At 29.2% G+C, this 23650-nt stretch overlaps 1 protein-coding gene across 3 annotated transcripts; it reads right to left on the minus strand.

Annotated features, from left to right (window-relative positions):
* Positions 1 to 5535: 5535 nt before the first annotated feature.
* On the minus strand, positions 5536 to 8345 carry LOC112748489 (cyclin-D3-3). Of its 3 annotated transcripts, XR_003175021.3 has the most exons (6): positions 7602 to 8345; positions 7321 to 7522; positions 7107 to 7237; positions 6529 to 6857; positions 6155 to 6306; positions 5536 to 5692 (listed from the first exon to the last, which is right to left on the minus strand). XR_003175021.3 is itself a non-coding variant. In XM_025796724.3 (5 exons), exons 1-4 carry the CDS (start codon positions 8163 to 8165, stop codon positions 6564 to 6566), a joined length of 1191 nt encoding a protein of 396 aa, XP_025652509.1. In that variant the 5' UTR covers positions 8166 to 8345; the 3' UTR covers positions 5808 to 6306; positions 6529 to 6563. The 3 variants fall into 3 exon arrangements, 2 of the variants coding, with proteins under 2 accessions (XP_025652509.1, XP_025652508.1); XM_025796724.3 differs by lacking the exon at positions 5536 to 5692 and having other exon boundaries at positions 5808 to 6306; XM_025796723.3 differs by lacking the exons at positions 5536 to 5692; positions 6155 to 6306 and having other exon boundaries at positions 6363 to 6857.
* Positions 8346 to 23650: the final 15305 nt, after the last annotated feature.

Genomic DNA, 23650 nt, shown 5'->3' on the forward strand with positions numbered 1-23650 from the left:
CTATGTAAACATGGGGATCGATATGTCCAAATTTTAAAAATATTAAAAATTTAAATATATTTTTAAATTTTTGAAAACTTAAATATATATAGATTAAAATGTCCAAAACTTATTTATCCTCTTTTCATATTTTTATTAATATTTACAAAGTTAATGACTACAAATAATTATTTTTTTTTATTATAAGACACCTCTCAAGTCACAAACGTTAAACTTGACCATTTTTATGTGAAATAAAAAACCGGAATGGGAAATTTTAAAAACCATGGGCAATATGTGACCACTCCATATCTAATTTTATCTATGTAAGCTTGGTGGAAGTCGTAATCCCAAACTAAAAGTCTAAATTCTAAACCAACCAAAAAGAGAGGGAAAAAAAATGAATAGCAAGAAATTACAAGTAGATTGATATTGGAGAATGTGTGAAAATATTTCTTTTCTTGCTTGCTTGCAAAGAATGTGAAAGCGTCCAACCCTTTCAACATCAAGCATGACGATAGCTAGCTGCTTTGGATAGATAACGCTTCCTCTCTGGAACCCAAGAAACCTTTATTTAATTAATTAATGGTTGTTATATGTTTTTAAATTAATAAATCACGGCATCAACCAACATAGGTCGGCCAATAGATTTTGAAAGCTAACAACAATTGCCATCATAAAAACAGAGTTAATTGAATACCAATTATCTTTATTCTTTAATTAGTCACTTATTTTATTATTTTTTTAAAATAATATATTCTGTGGCTTTTAAATACAGCTTTAATTTTATTTTTCCGTTTTATTCTACTGAAAGCGACCAAAAAGAACTTACTAGTAGTTAATATTTGAAATAAAAAAGGGCAAGCGTATATTTTAAAAATATTATAAGAGCAAAATATTTTATTAAAAATATTTTTTTACATTTTTAATATTAACTATGTTAAGTCTATATTAAAAATAAATTAAACAATATATATTTATATATAAATATATAATAATTGATATTAGTACTGATTTTAATATCAAATAGTATTTTTGTTTTAATATATAAAAAGTAATTTTGTTAGAAGTTAGAACACAAAATAATTAAATTGAAGCAAGGAATGAGCAGAGAAAACAATAGATTCCACCGAAGAAATTAAGGGAGCGGTGGGAGGGTGCAACGCAAGTGTCGTTTTCGGCGAGTCACAAGTGTTAACTAACTAAAACGGCAACGTGATGAATTGGAATTTGTGAGAGGGTGTAGTTAGAGATAAGTTCAAAATGAGTGGCTACTTGCATGCATTGGTTTGTTAAGCAAACGAGATTTTGATGAATGAGATTATGAATGTAATAATTGACCGTTTAAGCTGGCATCTATCAATGTCACACTCACATTATTAGTGAAAGTTCAAACTTAAGAGAAAGAAAGAAAAGATTTCACCTGCAGAGTAGTTTTAATTATATTCTAAAAGCATAAGTTAAACATACCATAAAAAAATATCTTAATATTATTTATTATTTTTATACATTAAAAATATAAAAAAAATATTTTTATAAAAAGTAATATTAAAATATTCTCTTTTATAAAATATTTAATCTATATTCTTAAGAGACACGATAACAAATTCTTTAACTTTACAGTATAAGTCTATGTTATGTTATGGACAGTTCATTTCCCACTAATGCAACAATCATAACTGCCGCAGTGGCGTGATCTTCAACAAAACCTTCCCTTATCTCATTATTTCTCACGGAAGTGCAACACATATCCTTACATTTAATTAATTATTTTAGGGTTTATCTAACTAACTAAATGTCATTATTTAAGATTCCCATGGATTCGTCGGTCTCTATTTCCAAATTCCATCCAAAATCCTGCTAGAAACAGAGTTCAATGGATTGGTCCTCTAAATTCAAATGGATTAATTATGTTAACCGTCTCTGTTTTGTGTAGCCAGGTTGGTCTGACCAAAATATAAAAAGAGATCAAACTTGTTTTAATACTTTAACTTCAAGTACTTACATCACTTGACATTTTAAAATAATATAAGAATATCCATGCAGTTAAAAAAAAAAAAAAAAACTTTTACCCTATTATTTTTTCCATTTATAATGTTTTTAGTGTTATAGTTAAGGATTCAAAACAAAAAGCTAGTATTTTCTTATTCTTATTTTAGAATATATATTTTTATTAATTAAGAGTAAAAAGTGTATTCTTAATCATTTTGGATATATATTTAGCACTGATAAAAAATAAAGGTATTAAGTTTTCAATATACTGTATTGGTTGAATGTCTCAAAAAGTTTTTTTTATCACTCTAAAAATTAGATAAATGATAATAGATATTTCTTAATATAACAATAAAAATATAGAGATTAGAAAATTATTTTTATTCTTTTATTCAAACATTTTAAAAACTAATTTTAGTACCTTATTAATTAATGTAAAAAAAAAACATTTGTTCTATTACCCAATCACAATATTAGTATATTACACTATCAATATGAAAAAAGTCTAAAATAACGGGTATGGAAGCAGGGGCAAACTTAGAGGGGGCGAGTAGTGGCCTTGGCCCTCGACCCCCAAATTTTAAGAAACTATACTTATATATGAGATATATATTTAAAAAATAAAAAAATATTATGTAATTTAATAATTTTATATGCATTATTTTTTATTATGTGATGGATTTATGTTTTAATTGTTTAATTCACTAATATTTTTTACTTAACTAATTTAATATCATACTCTCAAGTCTTTGTACCTTTTAAATTAATTTTTATATAATAATTTCTATATTTATTTTTTTATATTAAGATATTTAACATTTATATTATTATATTAATAATGACTTCGTAGTTATATTTTGGTAATCACAATATGTACTTTAAATATTATTTTTTTGTAAAAAATACTCATTTTTCTTCTAAATTTACGTTGTTAAAAAAATTTATAAAGATATCTTTATATCTTGTATTCTATAAGAATATTGTGTCTTTCAAATAATTAATAATTTATAATTTATTTTCAAACTTTTTAAAATTTTTTGAAGAACTAATTTTAATTAATAAGATATGTGATAATTTTTAACTAAATATGCTATAAATTATTAGTATTTTATAATTTTATAATGTACTATTAATATTGTTATATTTCTTTTATATAATTATCATATTAAAAATAAAATTATAAAAAAATTATAATTATATATATATTGATAAATCTTTTAAAAAACTAATTCTAATAATTATATATTAATTATTTTTATAAAATAAAAAAATTATCTAAAATTCGACTCTTCCTTATTAAAATTTCTGGATCCATCCTCACGAAAGTCAAACACCTTTGTTGATATAGTTAAAATACTTGCATGAAATATTTTTGAGTTAATAATATGTCAAATTAAATTTTAATTATAAATCTACATGTCATATTTATGCGTAGCAGACTAGCAGCGAAGCAATTATGTATCAGAAAGTTCTCATTTGTTTTTGGTCAAACTTGGTAAGTTCTCTTCTTTTGTTTTTTGGTCAGTAACTTGTCTTCGTTTAAGTTTCTGGGTTTCGGCCTATCAATTAATTTATTTGGGCCAAGAAAAAGTTTCAACCCACATTTGGCCCATTTTTCTCAATTAAGTCCAAGCCCATATGGTTAGTGAACCTGTTTGATGCAGAATGTGCTTATTTACCATCCTGACATATGATTATTATAAGAGATATTGGATATATTAACATAATTATTAAAATTTTAATTTTAGTTTTGATACACCATCAATATAAATTAATTTTACATATGCTCCAATTAATTATATAAAATTATGTCAATAAAAAATAACTATCTTTTAATAGTCATTCAAATAATTATACAAAATATTTTATACTTTTAATGCATCAAAATTAAACTCCATAGGTAGAGATTATTACAGGACTATTATTTTGGTTAGGACATGTTTTTGGACTATTGAGTTCACAACTAGTAGACTATAGTTGAGTGCATAGACGTGTTGTTTCCCCAACCTTGCACTACCTAATAGTGTAATAGAGCTACACCCAAATTAATTTGCAGACACGTAATTAATTTGTTTAGATAAATTTGGCAGTTTTGACTGCAATAAATTAAAAAGAGGCTAATACTTGGTGCAACAAAAGCATGCTCGGTCTTAAAGGGTGTGATGATAGGTAACTACTTTAGATGCATATTCGTGCACATTACCTGTCTCTTGCTCACACCCCATCACCCATTGTGGTCCCTATTACCATACAACTTTACAAACACACAACGCAAATGTTTCTTCATAATAATATTAATAATCTATGCTCTCTCCTAACCTATGACAATTCAATTGTTCAATCAACTACATCACAATCTTCTACTTTGTAGTGACATAGGAAATCCGAAATGGACCTTCATTTTATCTAAGTATTTTTTTTTTCCCTATGTCTTTACATTAAAGAAAGCACTGCATGCAACTACCGAATTTGACTCCTTTGAAACAGACTTATGATATCATATCACCAAATAATAATTGTTTGGCAGGAAACATAGCTGTCACTTTGAAAATCTCACGCCGTTGGCCTCTTGAAAAAACCATCATCGCAAGGGACATAGTGCTCATAACCAAGTAACCAACGCAAAAGAAAAACAAGAGGAAAAAAAATGGCAAATAATCAAGGACCACATCGGAAGAACAAAGCCAACCACCATACCCCAAATAAAAGTTTGTCATTTGAAAAGAGTTCGTTCTCCGTTGACCAGTCTCACATTATTGGACTAGAATTTTTGGAAAGTTAAGTTTTATCAATTATCATAGACAAATTCTTAGTATTTTTGCTCGGATCATAGAATAAAAATTAACCTCAAACTGAAAATATGAATGACATAAAGTATGAACATTCATTTGCTACCACACAAGAAATTTTTGTTTATATCATATCATCTTTGAACCAATTCAAGTAAGAGTTTTGCTCTTTTATCGTTTAATTTACCTAAAAATAATGTATTAAATTTATGTAAAATAAGATTTGGCAAAGCTTTTAGAAAGCACAAGTATATTATTTTGAAAATATACTTTTTAAATTGAAAAATCTAATATAATTTTATATATTAATTAACATCTACACTTATTTTTATTCTTCATTATACTTATATCTATTTTAAATGTTAAAAATAAATCCATCAAATATAATTTGTGACTTATCCTTATTAAAACTTATAATTATTTTAATTTGCTAAAATTCATTGTTACAATTTATTTAAAACTTTAATTTTAAAAAGTAAAAACTTTACAAATAACCATATAAATAGTCTTAAATATAAGAATTGTCTTTTTGGAACCCATTTTGATTGTTCAAGACAGTGCCTATGCCCTATATATAGTCAACATTGTTGATTTCTCACTTTTCATTGTCAAGCATAATAGTCATCACTAGTAAGACAAGACCCCTAAAAGCTATAAGAGAAGTAGAGAGAACCCATGCACTTTTCTTCTTTTATTTTTTATTTTTTATTTTTTTTTAAAAAAAAAGAAAGAGTCTTCTCAATCACCCATCACCTATATTCTGAGAGGTCAAGTACCATGATATATAGCAGCTATAAAGTTCCTCTTAATCATTCTTTCCTTACATATCTTCTTTGCCTAATGCATTTTTTTTGTTTTGGCTCAAATCATCACTTTAATGTGATATAAATCCACAAAAGAAGCAATGATGGAGTTCCCCCATCTCCCTGATCCTACATTAATTGGAACAATATACTATTATTATTCCTGGTGCTCTTTTTTCTAACACAAGAATAGTCTTAAGCTTTAACATAACATAATAGACTCAGACTCATTCATAATATGGTATAACAACAACAAACATTGTATTAAATTATTTGCAACCACAGACACAAAACTGCTTAAAGTCCACACTATCATAATGAATTGTCAAACAGAAATAAAGTGTGATCTGACTATAGGATTACTGAAACATCAAGCCATTTGAAATTGGAATTTTCTTTCTGCTAATAATTTACAACTTAAGTTATTTACACACTGAGTGGAATGCAGAACCGAAAGAAGAGTTTAATAACTAACAACTCTTAAGAGTAAATAGCGAGAAATTTGGGTGACTTACATGCATACTTTTCAATTCTCTGAGCTATTAAGATCTTAATATGTTGAGGCAAAGGGAATGAGTCAAACATACATACCTCAGATATAAACTGATTTGTAAATTAGGTATGTTATAGTCAAAACACATTCATGCATGGTATGGTTTGCTCCATCAATGGCAATGTATGACTAAAGAAATTTCAGCCATCTTTCTTTATCTGTTAACAATCTCCAATATCTAGATCTTATTCTGCACAAACATGAGATAAGATTGGCAGATGATAGTAAGAAAGTAAAGAAACAAAGTTAAACTTAAAAAACTACAATTCATCTTTCTACTCAATATCATAATCCATGTTCCACTCAAACCTCATTGAATTTCAAATGTTTTAGCAGCAATGTGTAAAATTAAGAACATGATACAGTTCATTTGAATATCAGAATTCCAGATATATATGCCAAAGAAACCTACCATGTTGGAATTAGAATACAAAGTTAAAGTTATTATTAAGGAGGACTATCTATAACATTGATAGACACTCGATTTACTGTGGCGAATCGCATCTGCTGGTCCGGAGCTCTGCTCCTCTTAAACATTGGCTCCATTGATAGTGAAGGAGAGATCAAAGATGCTGCTGTCCATGAATCATTTGAGCTGTCACAACTGAATGATGCATCAATTACACCCCCGGGGCTACTTGGTTCGGATATCCGTTTGCGTTTTTGGCAAAGATTGTAAATGCCTTCATGATTCAAAACCAATTGTTTCACTATGTGTTTGTAGCACTCATTCACTTGTTCCTGCAGGATCACCACCACCATAAATTCTCCAATACTAATGCTAGTGAGACAAAAAACAATCGCTTCAAATAGTCTAAACTTATCTTATTTAACCTTTATTTATTACAGGGTACTTTAATACCTAAATGGTTTTGGTAGTTTTTGACTAATATTTTTTTTGTTACCAACCATTTCCAATTCCTCAATTACTCACCAAATCCTTAGTTATATTTGACAAATTAACAGTTGAACTTAATCAAGAACACAAACCTCACTAGTCTTGAGTAACCCCATGAGTTGATTTATGTATTCCATTGCATTTAACGGTTCAATCTCTTTAATAACATGGATCATGGTAGCAGCAGCCAATGTAGAAGGGAGATAACCCATGAACCTTGAATCTGAATACAATGATAATAAGTAATAGTTACATCGAATCTGAATATAATTAATAGAAAACAGTGTAGCATAAATAAATGCTTACTGGGAATGACAGAAAGAAGAACACGCTGGCACCTCCATAAGAACTCCCAATGCAAAAGGGTCTTCAAACCAATCCTTCTAACAATGTGTTCAAAGAAGGAAATTGGGGTGACAGGGTTCATCCTCCATTGGAGTGTAGACAACACAAGAAGCTCCATTCTCTGAACAGTCTTGGCTTCGAACAAGAACTTGGGTTGCTCCACCTATGAATAAAAACCCAGGTTCAGAAAGAAAGAAAGAAAGAAAGAAACTTGAGGAAGAGTTAGAGAAAAAGAAGCATACTTGGAGGTCCAAGAGAAGTGGAACATGGATCTCTTCCATTTTGGCAGCAAGAGATAAACACGCAAGAGCGGTGAGCTGAGTCATCCATGGCTTGTCCCTCTGAAATGTTAGGCTTGTGACGAACCTGTCGAAGTAGTTGACTGCAAGTACAGTGGTCAAAGCAGTGAAGCCATAGAAGCAGCTAACTTTGCAAATCCAGGAGACGGCGTCGTTTCGTGGAGCCTCGAGAAAAGCATTAATGGTGTGAGTGTGTGTCTCTTTGGAGAGAAGAGAGAGGATGTGGTCGTGTTCCCATAACAAGTGATGATGATGATTATGATTGTCCATGAGAAGGCTTTGGTGGTTGTCATCATCATCGAGAATGTTCTTCTCTTCTTCGCAGAGAAGGGCATCGAAGAAGGAGGGAGAATCATCATCCTCTTCTTCTTCTTCTTCTTCTTCTTCTTCTTCTTCTTCTTCTTCTTCTTCTTCTTCTTCTTCTTCCTCTTCTTGTGTGTGAGGCATGTTCATGTTCAAAGCAGATAAGGTGTTTGTGTTTGTTGCATTGTTTGTTGTTTGTTTCATGGCACTACTCTTTTCTTTCTCTTTCTGTTTCTGTGTCTCTGATTTTACATAATAATCAGAATTCAGAACGTTGCAAAGTGTGTTACTCTGCTTCTGCTTCTGCAAAGTAGAGAGAGTAGGGAGTGGATAGTGTCCAAACCAAAAACAAAAACAAAAACAAAATTATCGTATTTGTAATATGTAATATGTATGCCTTCTCTTTCTCTCTTTAATTGTTTTGTTTTTTGTTTTCACTCCCTCCTTTTTCTTTTCTGTCTCTTTCTTTTTCCCACTCCTCCCTTCTCTCGGACAAATTATTATTATTATTATTATTTTATTTTAGTATTTAACTGACATATTAAAAATACCTTTTCAACACAATTTTATATTAAAAAAAAATAAAATTTAAGGTTTTTAATGTATTTATTAATTAACCATTTATACATGTGCGTAAAACAATATATGATGAGTTATAGTTATTCAAATTCATATTTTAACTCATTGCAAAAGGATAAAATTGTATAATGAAGAAATACAGCTTTGTATGTTTTGTGTTATGAATTTAAATGAGTTTATAAAAGTTCATATATCTTATATGGTTTAATAAGTTTTTATTATAATTTTTTTTAGTACAAACATGATACATATCTTTTTAATAAAAAAAAAAACTATTTGATCACATTTTTAATAATGCTCATTTATTTCTAATATATTTGACACAAATACTGTGTAGTATATGTAGTTATAATTTAATTTAGTTACTAGAGATTGATAAGAATCATGTTCTATATATAATATATAATTAAAATTTAATGATTGCATATATAATAATATAAAATGTTTTTATACTCATAGAATATTAAGTTTATTTATTTAGGTATTATTAATTATTTTATCCTCTATTTACAATTACTTTTTACCATACTAAAAAAATATTTCAATTTACCTGATAGTATTCTAACACACTATTGAATAAGAAAGTTAAGAAAGAAAACTTGTATTCTTTCAATACGTTATTAATACATTACAAATTTCTAAATTTTATATTTTCTATTTAATTTTTATTTATAATATCCTTATAAAGTGTCATTATTATTATTTTTTTTTGTTACTTATGGTATCTCTGACAGACTAAAGCCTAATTCGTCATGAAACTCTGTTTAAGAGTTTGTCGCTAGCCAATAAATTACTACATACACAAAACGAGATTCGAATCTCCAACACTTATTTAAGCGGACTAGTGAACTAAGTATTACACTAACCTAATTTGGTTTATAAAGTGTCATTATGAATTTATGATACTTGTGAGCAAGATCCAAAAAATTCAAAACTTTTTTTTAAAGAAAACAAAACAAAAACTGTGTAGTTTATATTCTAAATTAATTAAATAGATAAAAAAGCTTTAAAAAATTTTCTACCATCTTATCAAATGTTGTTAGAACTTAGAACACTTTTAATAAATGATAAATTCTTAAATGCTTCGTAGTATATATTTGCATTTTCTTTTATATTATTGCCAGAACCATAAAAAGAAAGAAGAAAAAATACAATCGAATAGAATATAACATTAATTTTGTAATTAAAAATATATATGGTTTATACATTTTTTTTTTCTTCACAAAGAATGATAGAAGTCCTCGTTTTTAAACTAAATACAAACAAAAATATTTAAAAGTAATAATGTGGTAATGACAAGAGAAGGCAGTGATACTGGAAACTAGAAAGGATGTATTATGGGGAATCGTAAAGCGTTGACTATGACCACTCCAAAACGGAAGCTTCACCACTTCACCCTTCTCCTTCCTACTTGTCAAATAATTTAAAGTAATAGGACAAGTTGAAAAACTACGGGAAAAATTTTATAAAATTATTTTTTTAAAAATTAATTTAATAATTATGTCTAAATTATTTTTATGTAATAAAAGATATAATAAATATTTTATTAAAGAAATGGTCTAAAATTCAATTTTTTTTATTTGTCTCTAGAAGTCTGTGAATTTATTGTTGGAAATTTTCAATAACTTACTATTATTTTTGGGAAACCTATAAATCCATCACGAATTTTTTTTTTTAAATATACGTAGTACTTTATTTTTATCAAAAAGTTATGAATCTATCTCAAAATTTCTCAATAATCTATTTATCTTATTACTCAAAAAATTAAAATACTAAAACCTGCAGAAGCATGATTTACTCTCGATATTAACGGGCATGATAACTATAAATAATTAACTCATATGATAACTATAAATTAAATAAATAATAATGTAACCGATAAAACAAAAAAGCTATAAATTCTAAGAGGAATTAATTTCTTAGGCATAAGATTAATATATCTTTACCTAATATCTTCGATTTTTGAAAAAAAAAAATCATAACATAGTTCATCCTATAATTCATTCTTTTAATCACATTTTTATTAATAAATTAAAGAAAATAAATATTTTAACAAATCGACAATACTTTTATATTGTGTTTAAGAAGAATAATGATGAAAATTAGTTTTATTATGGTAGCAAAGTTGGTGTGTAACAAAAAAATTGTATGTTTTGTATTTTACAAGTGTGTGGCAAAATGTAAAAATCATTTCTAGTGAATTTTTTTTTTTTTGAAAAACACAAATTGTCTGAATTTACTATTTTTTTTTTCCCTTAAGGTAACTCAAATAGCTCTCACCATTTTTTTTAAAATTAAGATGGAAGGAAAACCCCTCCAGCAGTTTCCTCAAAAATTGCAAATAATTTTAGTGTGACAAATTAGAAAATTAGGAAAAGGAAATCGTTATCAATGGTTTTGGTTTTTTATTATTTAAAAAAAAAATAGAAGCCACCCCTGCAATTTCACCTTTTTTTATTTACTTTCATATTTTTGTAAAATAAAAAACTTTAATTTTGTAAAAATAAAACCCTCCATATACATAAAAAAATTAACCGAGAAATGGTATCTTTTAACTCATATTTCTGATATTTAAAAAATTATTAAATAATATTAAATACATTTAATATCTTATATGTATCTATAGTATTTAATAATTTCTATATCTAATATGTTAACTGTATATTTCTTTTTTTCTCGGAAAATTTTGAAAATATATAATACTTATCGAGTTAATAGTCAAAATCGTCCCAAAAGATATCCCGATCTTCATTTTCGTCCTCGAAAGATAAATTTAATCAAAATTGTCCTCGAAAGATTTAAAATTAATCATGTTAGTCCCTTCGTCTATTCTGTCACTAACAACGTTACTTTTACTCACGTGGCACATTAGTTTTTTTTTTTTTTTGTCTTTTTGGTCATGGACTGTTAAGCCTAAAAAACAAAAATAGAACCCTAACTACCCAGAACTCGACCCACCCCGAAAATCCCTCTTCAACCCGTCTGAGTAGCTTCGAGCCTCCATTCCCGTCCCGCTGCAACACAACCCCCGCAATGGTGGTTCTTCAAGCATTCCTTCATCATCTTCAGTTGGCAAGCCATCACATCTTTGAGCTGTTCCCCAGTGCATTCGATAGCAGGTATTATGTTCGATAACTGGTCATTTGCTCCCGTCCCCTCTTAACCGAGGATTCAGTCGGAAGATCTTCCCCTTCAACTGACTTTAGTCCTTGTAACTCAACCACGAACTGTGAAACTGCAACCAATCCATCACTTTTCCTCAATTTCTCAAGCTTAGGAACATAGGTGTTCCCACCACAGTGATTGAGGAACCTGCTGCTAGTCCGCAAGGTAGAAACATCAAGCCATCTCTCTTCTGCAATTCATCCTCGGTCATTGATATCCAAGAAAGACAGGACTCAGGCTTTCCTTTAATGATAGATTTCTCTCCGGACTCCACGCCATCAACCGTGTCTAATTCTCCCCAAGCCTTCAGCCCCAATGTCTATGCATCATCTGTCATTCTCTCAAGTACAGATAAATTGTTTGTCCTATTCATTTGCCGCATGATTCTTCCAGTAATTCTGCCATACTTCTGAGGAACACGCTCCACGGATTCACCACCATGTTCTTCCTCCTTCAGTGAAACTTTGTTGGGTCTCAAGGGAGCATCCTTGTCCGTGCTATCATCTAGCCTCCGGTGAAGTGAATCTCGATAAGCAGAACTAACAAAAGGTTTGCTCAACTCTGAACCTTCTAAGCCACCAACAATAGCGACACCATCCAATCCATCATAAATCTCATCCCCACTTATCGTTGACACAATCTTCAGAATTTGAGGAAACTTGCACGAAATGAAAACCAAATATAACACTCCAATAGCAAACAAAATTTGAACAACCTAAACCTCCTCGAATTGGAAGGTTCAATTTTCTACCTCTTCATAGTCTTCAAAATCAACAAACCAAAGAAAAAAACGATACAATCTACACTACAGCAAATTATTAACTACAACAATACCCTACACTGTAGATGTTTTATGTGAATAAAACCATAAAGAACTACATCAACGCGAGGAAGCACGCAAACGGCAACAAAGCTGTAATTTTGAAAGCAAACCCCAAGTCCAAAATTTCCGCTAAAAACGACAGGGCAACCAATTGGATTGGGGTGGAAAGCGAGCACTATACCATTGATGCGGCGGTGGCAACAACTGTGGAGCAGGGGATCTAAGATGCTTGATAGGTGGCGAAGGTTGGCGTTCAGGCAAGGCGTGGTATGTCTGCAACATCCGGCGACGGCGGTGGTTACTGGAGACAGTGCGCAGCGTGAAGCTTGAAGAACCACCATTGCGAGGGTTGTGTTGCAGCGGGACGGGAATGGAGGCTCGAAGCTACTCAAATGGGTTGAGGAGGGATTTTCAGGGCGGGTACGGGTGGGTCGGGTTCTGTTTCTATTTTTTTTTGGCTTAACAGCCCATGACCAAAAAGACAAAAAAATTAACGTGTCACGTCAGCAAAATTAATGTTGTTAGTGACAAAATAGACGGAGGGACTAACGTGATTAATTTTAAATCTTTTGAGAACGATTTTGATTAAATTTATCTTTCGAAAACGAAAATAAGGATCGAAATATCTTTCAGGAACGATTTTGATTATTAACTCAATACTTATCATCCCTTTTAACTCGAGCAATAAACTAATAGAGTGTTTGAAGACTTGAAAATTGTAATTAGCAGAATCTAAACTAGAGTTACTTTCGTCAATTTAGTTAAAAAGAAATTAATTTATAATTATGCATTATTTGATTGAATAACTGAAAAAATTGATTATTAAACGTACATGTTATTTAAAAAGAAATGCAGTAACGGAGACCAGTCAACCCTTAATTGATATAGTAATAATCGTGAATGTACTTGCTGTAGGTAAAGAATTCATTATTCAAAATCAAGGCTTCACTGCCAAATCTTTTTCAGCTCCGTGCATCAGACACGAATCATTACTATTAAATATTGTTCGTTACTATTCACTCCACTCCACACATTCACTATCACTAATTCTCATTTATTTAAATTAATTAATTAAATTTCCACACAAATAATTGGCCAATAAATAAATAATTAGTAAAATCAATTTGAGTTAGTCGAGTAGTCAGCAGAAGATCTTTAAATATTAGGAGTTTAAATTTTGTCTTATACATGCAATAGTTTATTGGCTAGTGATATATTTTTAAATGGAGTTCAGATCCATAACAGATTAGTTTTTAACCTGTCGAATTAGGAGATATATACTATTTGGTACGAGCTTTGTAGGATAAACTGAGAACTGTTATATGTCGATTGGTCTAATTACAAGAACAACAACTAAGAAAATAAAAAAAGTTTTGCAAACATAACTAAATCATTCGTTCAGAAGATGCATCAAGAATTAGACACGCAAGACAATGATTAATAATTATAGAAAGTCAAACCTCTTATTATTTTCAAAATGTATTAAAGACTCTCGTTAGTTAAGATAAATTAAATAGGCATTATCACATTCTTAATATTTATTATATGATTATTTTGGTTGGTTATTTTATGTTTATTTTATTTTGTTTGTTTTAGACTTAATTATGATTTGGTCTATTTTTATTTTAATAAATTTATGAGTTAGGATTTTAAATTTAAAAGATATAAAAACCCTCTAAAATATTATGATAATTAATAGAAATGGGAAGGTATATTATTAGGGTCTGAACAAAAAAATGCATGGCATGCAAAGTGCCATAAACATATCTATATACGATGAGAACAATGTGAACAAAAAGAAAGGATGTATGTGCTTGGAAACGACACTCACACCACAACATAGAATGAATAATTAAGCAAAGAGCTCATTGTTCTGTGTTTTATTTTTGTTAATATTTGCGGTCGTCTTGTCTCCAAGCGAGGAGGAGCTTGCTGCATGCATACGCCGTACGCAGTCTTCCGGTATTATTTATTTATTACCCATTGAGTTACTTTTACAAAATTGTTTATGACATTAGTTTTTATCTTTTGTTAGAGTCAAATTTTTTATAGAACAAGATATATATAGTATACTTTGTGTATTTAGGTTTTCACATTCTAAACGTTTATTCTTTTTAATTAGAGTAAAGATAGATGATCAATATTAGAAATATAATATTTATATGTTTTTTTATCCGTTTATATATTTTAGGAGAAGTGAGTTCATAACACGATATCAGAAAATTTTTATATACGAAAAGTCTAGAATTCGATTATTAATAAATTCTAAAAAAAATTAGCAAATCTAAAAAAAAAACCCTTGATTAAAATGACGTGTTAAAGATATAATTATTCATATATTATATTAGTTTCATGACAAATATAATTATCATTTTTAGCACATAGTTAATACTCTAAATTCTAATTATTAAATTTTAAATCATAAATTTTTAATTTTTAATTTAATAATATAAAAATAAAGTATTGACTAAATATTAATTAATATTAATAAAAAAATTGATCTATTAATATTTCTCTTTTAATTATTAGATAGCCGGTAAGACTTAAATAAATTGGATCACATGTCACATATATATTAATTAATTAAAAACATTTAATTTGCATGGTTCTGTACTATATACATATATTATAATAATAACGAGAATTTGAAGCATTAATGCGCACTCTGTGGTAGCAGCTGCTACACAATTACTAAATGCTACTGCCAATCTCTTTGCGCCTAATTTAATTTAATCAACCACATATTTGTCTATTGCAACCATGTTACTAAATTTACAACTATATATTATATACATTTCGTACTGTGTTCCTTTAAAGCGACAGCTATCCTTCTTTACTTCTGCTACATGTACACATTAGTATTAATTAGTATATTAATATTATACTCTATCATCAAATATACGAAGTTTAGTTTGCTACAGTATTATCATCATTAATGTGAAGACGGAGCAACCATGATTGTGGTTATTACCTCGTATAACTTCAATCATATATATTCTAGATAGTTTACATTGTGTTCTCTATTTTTTGTTTGCTTCTTAGCATAGAACTACTTACTACGAACGTTCAAGCTGTTTTGTATCTCTTCATAATCATATTAAGTCTTGCCGCATATATAATTATTTTTTTTCAAGTCTAGGAACCAACAACGGATCCTTGTGAATATCGCAACAAAGGCGAAACATATTCATTTTGAAATATCGCAGCGATGAAGAACCGCCGCAAAATGTTATCTGTGGTTAAATGTTGATTTGCAGCGATTATTTTAACGGTTAAGAAAAGTTGTCACTAACGGTTAGGGCTGGCAATGGGTAGGGTAGGGTAGGGTAGGGTTTGGACCCTACCCTAACCCTACCCGCGGGTTGAAAATTCTATTAAAACTCTACCCTACCCTACCCGCGGGTTGAGAATCTCTCAATCCTAACCCTACCCGCACCCTAAAGTTCTAAACCCTACCCTACCCTACCCTACCCGCAGAAATATTAAATTTTTTCAAAGTAAATATAAAATTCAATCAGTTCAAATTTTATACATATTAATAACATAAAAAATAACAAACTAATGCTCTAAATTACTAAATTAACTAACTAGTTTAGTGGTTGTTCACTTATTGTAAGTCATTACATAAGAGAGGTTGTGGGTTTAACTCTCACTTCCTTCACTATATACCTAATTTTTATAAAATATGTGTTATATTTGAGGTGTGGGTAGGGTAGAGTAGGATACACCCTAAACCCGTACCCTACCCTACCCGAACGGGTTGGACCGGGTTGGGTACCCGCGGGTAGGGTATGAATTGCCAGCCCTACTAACGGTTTAGCCGTGCCTTATCTTGAAGCAGTTCACAAATCGCCGCTATTTATTTTGTGACGGTAAAAAACTGTCGCTATTCGATTTAAAAACCGCCGTTATCTATCGACATCGGTGGTTATTTCACTTAGTAAATTAAACTTGTAATATTATTAGATAAAGATAGAAATTTACATGCAGTTGTATTTATGTGAAGTTGATAATTAAAAACTATTAGATGATAATTTAGTCAAATATATCAAATTATTTAATAATTTTTAACTATTAATTTCGCATAAAAAAAACAACTGCATATGTGAACTTTCGTTTGTAGATAAAATGTAAAATTCACACATATACTACTAATGAGAGAATATTTAACATAGTGTATCGCTTTATATATTATGTACAAGCAATATTTATCACTATGTATTCGGCTTCTTGCCAATGGCAGAAACAATTAGGTCAATCTCATTTATGTCTAGTGGACAACTAAAATATGATAGCACAATATCACATCATTGTCCTTTTGGTTTTACATGAATTGAGTGTGTCCTATGCCACATGCATCAGCAATTAATTTTCCCCATTTTAGCAACACACCAAGAAATTGCTTTAACACAACCCCCCCCCCCTCTCCCTCATTTTTTTTATGCTGTAGGGAATAATCTTTAAATACTTTCTAAAGTAATTAATGGAATTACTATAATTTCAGTGTGCAATTGGCACGTATATTATCAAAGCATGGTATATGGTAATTCTCATGTTTAATAATTCAAATTTTATAAGAATTATTTCAATGGAGTTGAATGATATGAAATATAATTTTCCCACACCAAATTATTAGTCTTATTCAGTTTCAGTAAACAAGAAAGCAGAAACAAGCAAAATACATTGTTTTGTACTATTATAATTAGGTGGAAACTCAGGTGAAGTCGACTTTACGTGAAGTTGAAACCTGAGAGCCGTTAGATGATTTGACTGATTTGACTAAATTTTCATCCAACGATTCTCAGGTATCAACTTCACGTGAAGTCAATTTCACCTGAATTTTTACCTTATAATTAACGGTTTGATTGTTGTGGTGAACGATAAAGGATCTAAATTCTGAACTCTGAAGGGTGCCAAAAGAGACATAATAGTGATGCTAAAACTTATTTATGTCTTGGCATGCAGATAAAGGATCTCTTTTCCTATATATACGCTCCCTTTTTTTCTTTTGTTGCGTGACTTTTAATTATGGAATTTATCTATTTTGTGTTTTAAAAGTACATATTAAATTTATAAATTAAATTTTTTTACTAAAATTATAAAATTTCAAAATTTTAATATATTTATTTTATATTTATTAAATAAAAATATTTAAAATTTTTTATTTATCAGGCACATATTAATTAAATCTTTAATTATATATTCTACCATTTACTGTATGTCTCTTCTTTTTTGTTTGTGCACTTTCATGTCTCTGGCTGCAAGCTAAGAGAAAGAGAGAGAGCGCAGTGCAATCCAGCGAAATCCAACTTTAAAATAAAGGGAGGTAAAAGGAGAGAGCACAATTCCGATGATAAATGATATTAGTATTAATTATTTTTTATAAAAATGAAAATATAATATGAAAAAGATGTACACAAAGATGGTATATTATATTTCTCTTTTAATTCCGTACCCCTAGCTTTGCTTTTTATTGTGAACTGCGCAAATATGAGGTCTTTTTTTTTTGTAAATTTTGGTTACTAAAATACTAACTCATTTACAAAAACTATGCTACTTTAATAAATCAATAGTAAAAGGAACTGACCCTATTTGCTGAAAGGTAAAAAAAGAAAAAAACACGACAAACAAGAAATAACAGTTTGTGTTTTGTGTTTTGTGTTTGTGTTTGTATGACCCTACTTAGAAAGTCAACCAATCTCAATCCAAGAGATTATTATGAATTCTTGTGCCATTTTAGTTTAGCATGAATCGATCTAGTTGCCTCTTGTGAACTTTCTATTAATATAAGATTGTTCACATATCACTTTATCTTAATAAATATAGATATTTCAAAAGGGAGAGCTAGGTATTACTTATAAAAATAAAAAAACACACCCACACACATATATTCATTCTAATATAACTATATAAGTGTTGTTAAAATTATTAAATTAATAAAGTTATATTTTTTTATATTTTAATAATATTTTTAAAAAACATTCTTTAATAATAAAAAGACGTTATTTTAATTTTAGTAATATTTTTTAAAATAATATATTTACCATAACATATTAGAATGACTTAGATTGAATATTATTGCTCATAGCAATTACTATGTAGAATTGACCTTGTTCTATGTACGTATCATACACTCCATTATCTTGGTCAGATTAGGGCATGCAAACATCTTTTGGACCATAACCCGTGATTGGTGATTCCTTCACATAAAAAAGGCAAATGGGAAAAAAGGGAGGAATTAAGAATTGAGAGTTTATGGACCATTTTTTAGCCCTACAGATATTAAAAACGTTCAGTACAACCATGGCCGATTTTATTTTATCGCAAGGGAAAATCAATCAGGACATAAAACCCGTTATTATTTGGAATGCTGACCTTTTTTTTTGTTTGTCTAGAGAATTCTTTTGATTTTGACTTTTCTTTTTTGTCTTCGATTTTGACGTTAAATGTAAATAGCACATGAATGGTTTGTAGGTTTCTTGGGCTAAAGGGATTAATAAATTAGCCCAAATGCTAGAAGTGAAGTTCTAACAAAAATTATTAATCACGTCAAAGAAAAAAAAAAACAAAAAATATTAATCTTCTAATCAGAAGAAAAACCCACAAATATATATATTTATTGCATTTCTAAACTGAGCCAGACATACATAGACCTAGTCACCAAAAAAATATAAAGTCACCAAAAAAAAAGCTAAAACCAAAAAAAAAAAAAAGAGCCATAGCCCATATGTGACACTTAAAAAAAATATATATTATAAATAATTAACTACTTTTAAATTAAGATAATAGAATATATATTTTATAAAAATTATAAATTTAATAATAATTAATTTGTTGTTTTATTATTTTATTAATTTTGTTACTTTAGAGGATTTAAAGCAAAAAAAAAAAAAAAACACCAAACCTCAAAATTACGTTTTTTATTTTTAATATGGAGGAGAGTTTGGTGTGTTGCATCGTTATGGAGAACACAGGTGCCTTACCTGTATGTGGTGTCAGGGGAGCTGAAATCGGACCGAGGGAGTTGGAGGTAGGAACTCGGACGGTCCGATTAGAGGGAGCAACTCGGACCGTCCGATTTGTGAGGTCCCAGCTACGTGGCGCGCGTTCGTTGCCCCCCAGGACGGTGCCCCTTATACCAACATGCTTCCTGGAATCTAACTCACTCCCTCCGAATCTCTTTCATAGAACCCCACCAGCAATCCTTTTCCTCTCTTCTTCTTCTTCAGCCTCCAAAACCCCATTGTTCTTCATGCAAACTTGAAGGAAAAATTCACAATGCCAAAAAAACAAAAATATAAAGATGTTGATAGTCCTGAACTTCATATTATACATTATCTCAGCCATTCTGATTATGTAAGTTTAGTTTTTAATTTTTTTTATATTTCAGATTTATTATTATTATTGTTAAAAATTTAGATTTAAATGAAATAAATATCATATGTCATAGAGTTAATGTTATTATTGTTAGAAAGTAAATTTAGGAACATATAGGTTAAGATTGTGATTATCGTTAGAATTTAAGAATTTATTGTTGAGTCTATATATGTGTATATGTACAGTTGTAGTTGATTAGTAAACTTTTTTATTAATGATAATATTTAAATTGATGTAATCTCATAGATTAGTAAAAATAATATATGTTTAGAATTTTTTGTAATAATTTTAGAAATTATAATTAATTATTACATTTAAGTTGAATAATTTTTGGAAATGGTTTGGAAAATTTTGAGTAAATTAGGCAGAATTTTTTGTAATAAATTTTTGTTTGTTATTAGATTTTTAATTGAAATAAATATGTTAGTGTAGCTGAGAGCATTGTTATTAAACCAAATCGGACTGGTCGGTTCGATCGAGAAACCGGTGAACCAAACTCGAAACTGGTCCGGTCCGATGATGTGACTGCATAAGGCAACGAACTAGTCAAATTCGGAGTGAACCGGTCAAAACTGGTCAAACTCGGTAAGACCGGTTCGATCAAACTGCCTGAGTTTCAAAATTTCCCAAAATGTGGAAGATAGGGTTCGAACCCCCCTCTTCAAGGAGAAAAATGATATTCACATGTCACGTAACTATTTGTTCACAGCAATCAATATAAATTATTATAAAATTCTAATCCTTCGTGTATACCTATAGGCAATTACATACCTGCATTCATATACTCCGAAAACTTCGATGCATGGCTTCCAAGTCTAAAACTCGCATGAAAGACGGCTGCTCAAACAGATGTTCGTTTGCAAGTGCATTTGCCATGTCAGCTACATTTGGTGCCACAGTGCTGTCACCTTGGTCTTCGTCTCCATCGGGACCAACAACTTCGTAATTGCTTTTAAACTCTTTTTCACTGTCGCTGTTGTAATCTTCCCATTCAATATTTCGATTGGCTTCAGACGGTTCGAATTCAACATACACCTCAATGAACGATATTTGACCGCGACTTTCAATGTACATTGAAAACATCTCTTGCATGCTCGCTTCATCTGTTACATATTTCGTCTGAAATTGAACGAATCCGCCAAATACAGGTATGGGATACCTGTATAAAATACATGATATTCTTCTAGACAACCCAGATTCTATCTTCTCATAAATCACACATTTTAGTTCCTCGAATGAGATTGTGAATGGAATAACAATATCTAACGGATTTTCATAAATAAATTTCACTCATTCAACTGTTTCTAACAAAATTTGACCGAAATAATATACTTTCAGTAAGACTCTATCATCAATTTTTCTCACTCATGAATAAATTTCACACTCTCATTATTTTCCTTCGTTTGAAAGAAGAGAGAAAGATAGATGGAGGTGCTGAAGGAAGAAGACGATGAACTGAAGAAATACTCTTATCAGTACAATACGAGCTACCCACACTTATATAATGGTAAAAAAACATATTATACTCAACTCGAACCCACCGATTACCGTTAACAGATTCAAAAAAATATTTTTTATCTAAACTCGGAGGGTCCGTTTTCTTTTTAGAAAAAAAAAAAAAAAACTAACCGAACGGTCCGATTAGTTAACCGTAAATTTCAAATTTTTCCTCTCTCACAACTCGGACCATCCGATTTGGTAACCCAATTTTTTTTGCACAGAACTCGAATGGTCCGATTTCTTCCACCAGATTTCAGCCAAAAACTGTCCCACATCCATGTATAGCACCCCCATAATTCATATCAACGCATAACACGGCTCATTTTTTTATATATGAAAAAAAATATTAATATTATATAATGAAATGGATGTTTATACAATATTTACACTGCTATGATGTCAGTACAAATCACAAGTTACGTTTTATGTTTTTATCTTTTTTCTTTTTTTTTTGTTTTTGTTTTTGAATAACATAAAGCGCAGGTTGCGTTTTATTTTTAAAAATTTTTTGAAATAAAACCTGTAGGTTACGTTTTGCATTTTACTATTTTTTAATAATAATTAAAACGCAGGTTACGTTCTAGTAATAATAATAATAATAATAACCGAAGTGCTAATACTAATAATCTAATAATAATATAATAATAATATTAATAGTACTATTATTCCTAATATTAACTAATAGTAACAATAATATAACTAAAACGGTGAATATCATAACAATAATAAATATACAGTTCCATTTAATAATAATAATAATAATAATAATAATAATAATAATAATAATAATAATAATAATAATAATAATAATGCACACAACAATAATATATAATAATAGTAGTAGTATTTAATAATAGTAATTACAATTAATAATAATAAGGTTTAATTATTCTATTGGTTCTTATAATTTTATTAAATTTTTAATTAGGTCTTTATATTTTTTTTCTTTTTAATTGGGTCTTTATATTGTTTTTTATTTTATAATTACGTCATTTTCATATTAAAAATATTAAAATTAACATAATATTTTTACCAAAATACATGCGGTGAAATATTTAATTAAGTTTTTAATTATAAATATCTTCAATTTGCAAAGAAATATTCAATTAACTCTAATATTTTTTACACTAGGAAGGACTTAATTAAAAAATTAAAGCAATGTAGGGATCTAATTAAAAAGAAAAAAATATAGATACCTAATTAAAAATTTGATAAAAGTACAGAGACGAACAAAAACTTAATAATAATAATAATAATAATAATAATAATAATAATAATAATAATAATAATAATAATAATAATAATAATAATAATAATAATAATAATAATAATAATAACTTGTTGTAGTGGTAATTTTGTTTCTAATAAAACGCATATTGCGTTTTGCAGGACTATAAATTTATAGATCCATAATTTTGCATAATACATCATAATACAATATGTGTGCATAACACTATTTTTTCTTCTATTTTTAAATTATTTTCTGGCATAACACACATATGTAGGCTATTTTTTTTGGTTGTGAAAAGAAGCAACGTGATACACCATAAAATGGAAAGAATCCAAAATATTGCACTGCTATGGGTCAGAGATAAAATGCAAGTTGCGTTTTGTACTTATTTATTTTTTTAAAATTTTGAAATAAACCAAACGTAGCTTACGTTTTGGGTTTTTCATTTTTTTTAATTTTGTTTTAGGCTTAACGCAGGTTGCGTTTTGGAAGCCAGAAAATTTAAAAATTTTTGAAGCCCACAAAACGCAGGTTGCGTTTTATTAGTGTCAGAAATTTTTTCTTTGAAGTCCCAAAACGCATGTTACGTTTTGTACACAAAATAATATTTAAACCCACATCTTTGTCTATAAATACGAAGTCCAGTTTCATTCATCTTCATCTTCACTTCTCCTCTTACTCTTTCTTGCATAAAGTCCTTAGTGGGGTGCTTTTTTGGCATATAACTGTGTCAAAAAAATAGAGTTAGTTGAGGCTGAAGTTATGGAAGGTGTTACAAATTTGCAAGTATATTATAACGGTGAGGTTATAACAAACACACATGAATGAGTGACTTTTGTTTATGAATGTCCGTTGTCATTTGCTATTCCATGTACCATGAGTTTTGTCGAGTTGCAAAATGGTATTTGTAATAACATTCAAAGCCACATTTTGAAAAGGGTGAGCAATCTTTTATACAGAAGTCATTTGCAAGTATTTGGTAGGCTAATACAGTTTCAAATAATGCCCATTACT

This window comes from Arachis hypogaea, chromosome 15, assembly GCF_003086295.3.
Source record: "Arachis hypogaea cultivar Tifrunner chromosome 15, arahy.Tifrunner.gnm2.J5K5, whole genome shotgun sequence".
Classification (NCBI taxonomy): domain Eukaryota; kingdom Viridiplantae; phylum Streptophyta; class Magnoliopsida; order Fabales; family Fabaceae; genus Arachis; species Arachis hypogaea.

Excerpts from the sequence above, each read along its gene's own strand:
- LOC112748489 (XM_025796724.3), bottom strand. The coding sequence starts at position 8,165 with ATGAAACAAACAACAAACAATGCAACAAACACAAACACCTTATCTGCT. Across the intron at positions 7,523-7,601 it reads CACTTCTCTTGGACCTCCAA|GTGGAGCAACCCAAGTTCTT; the intron begins GTATGCTTCTTT and ends TTTTATTCATAG. Across the intron at positions 7,238-7,320 it reads TCTTCTTTCTGTCATTCCCA|ATTCAAGGTTCATGGGTTAT; the intron begins GTAAGCATTTAT and ends CATTGTATTCAG.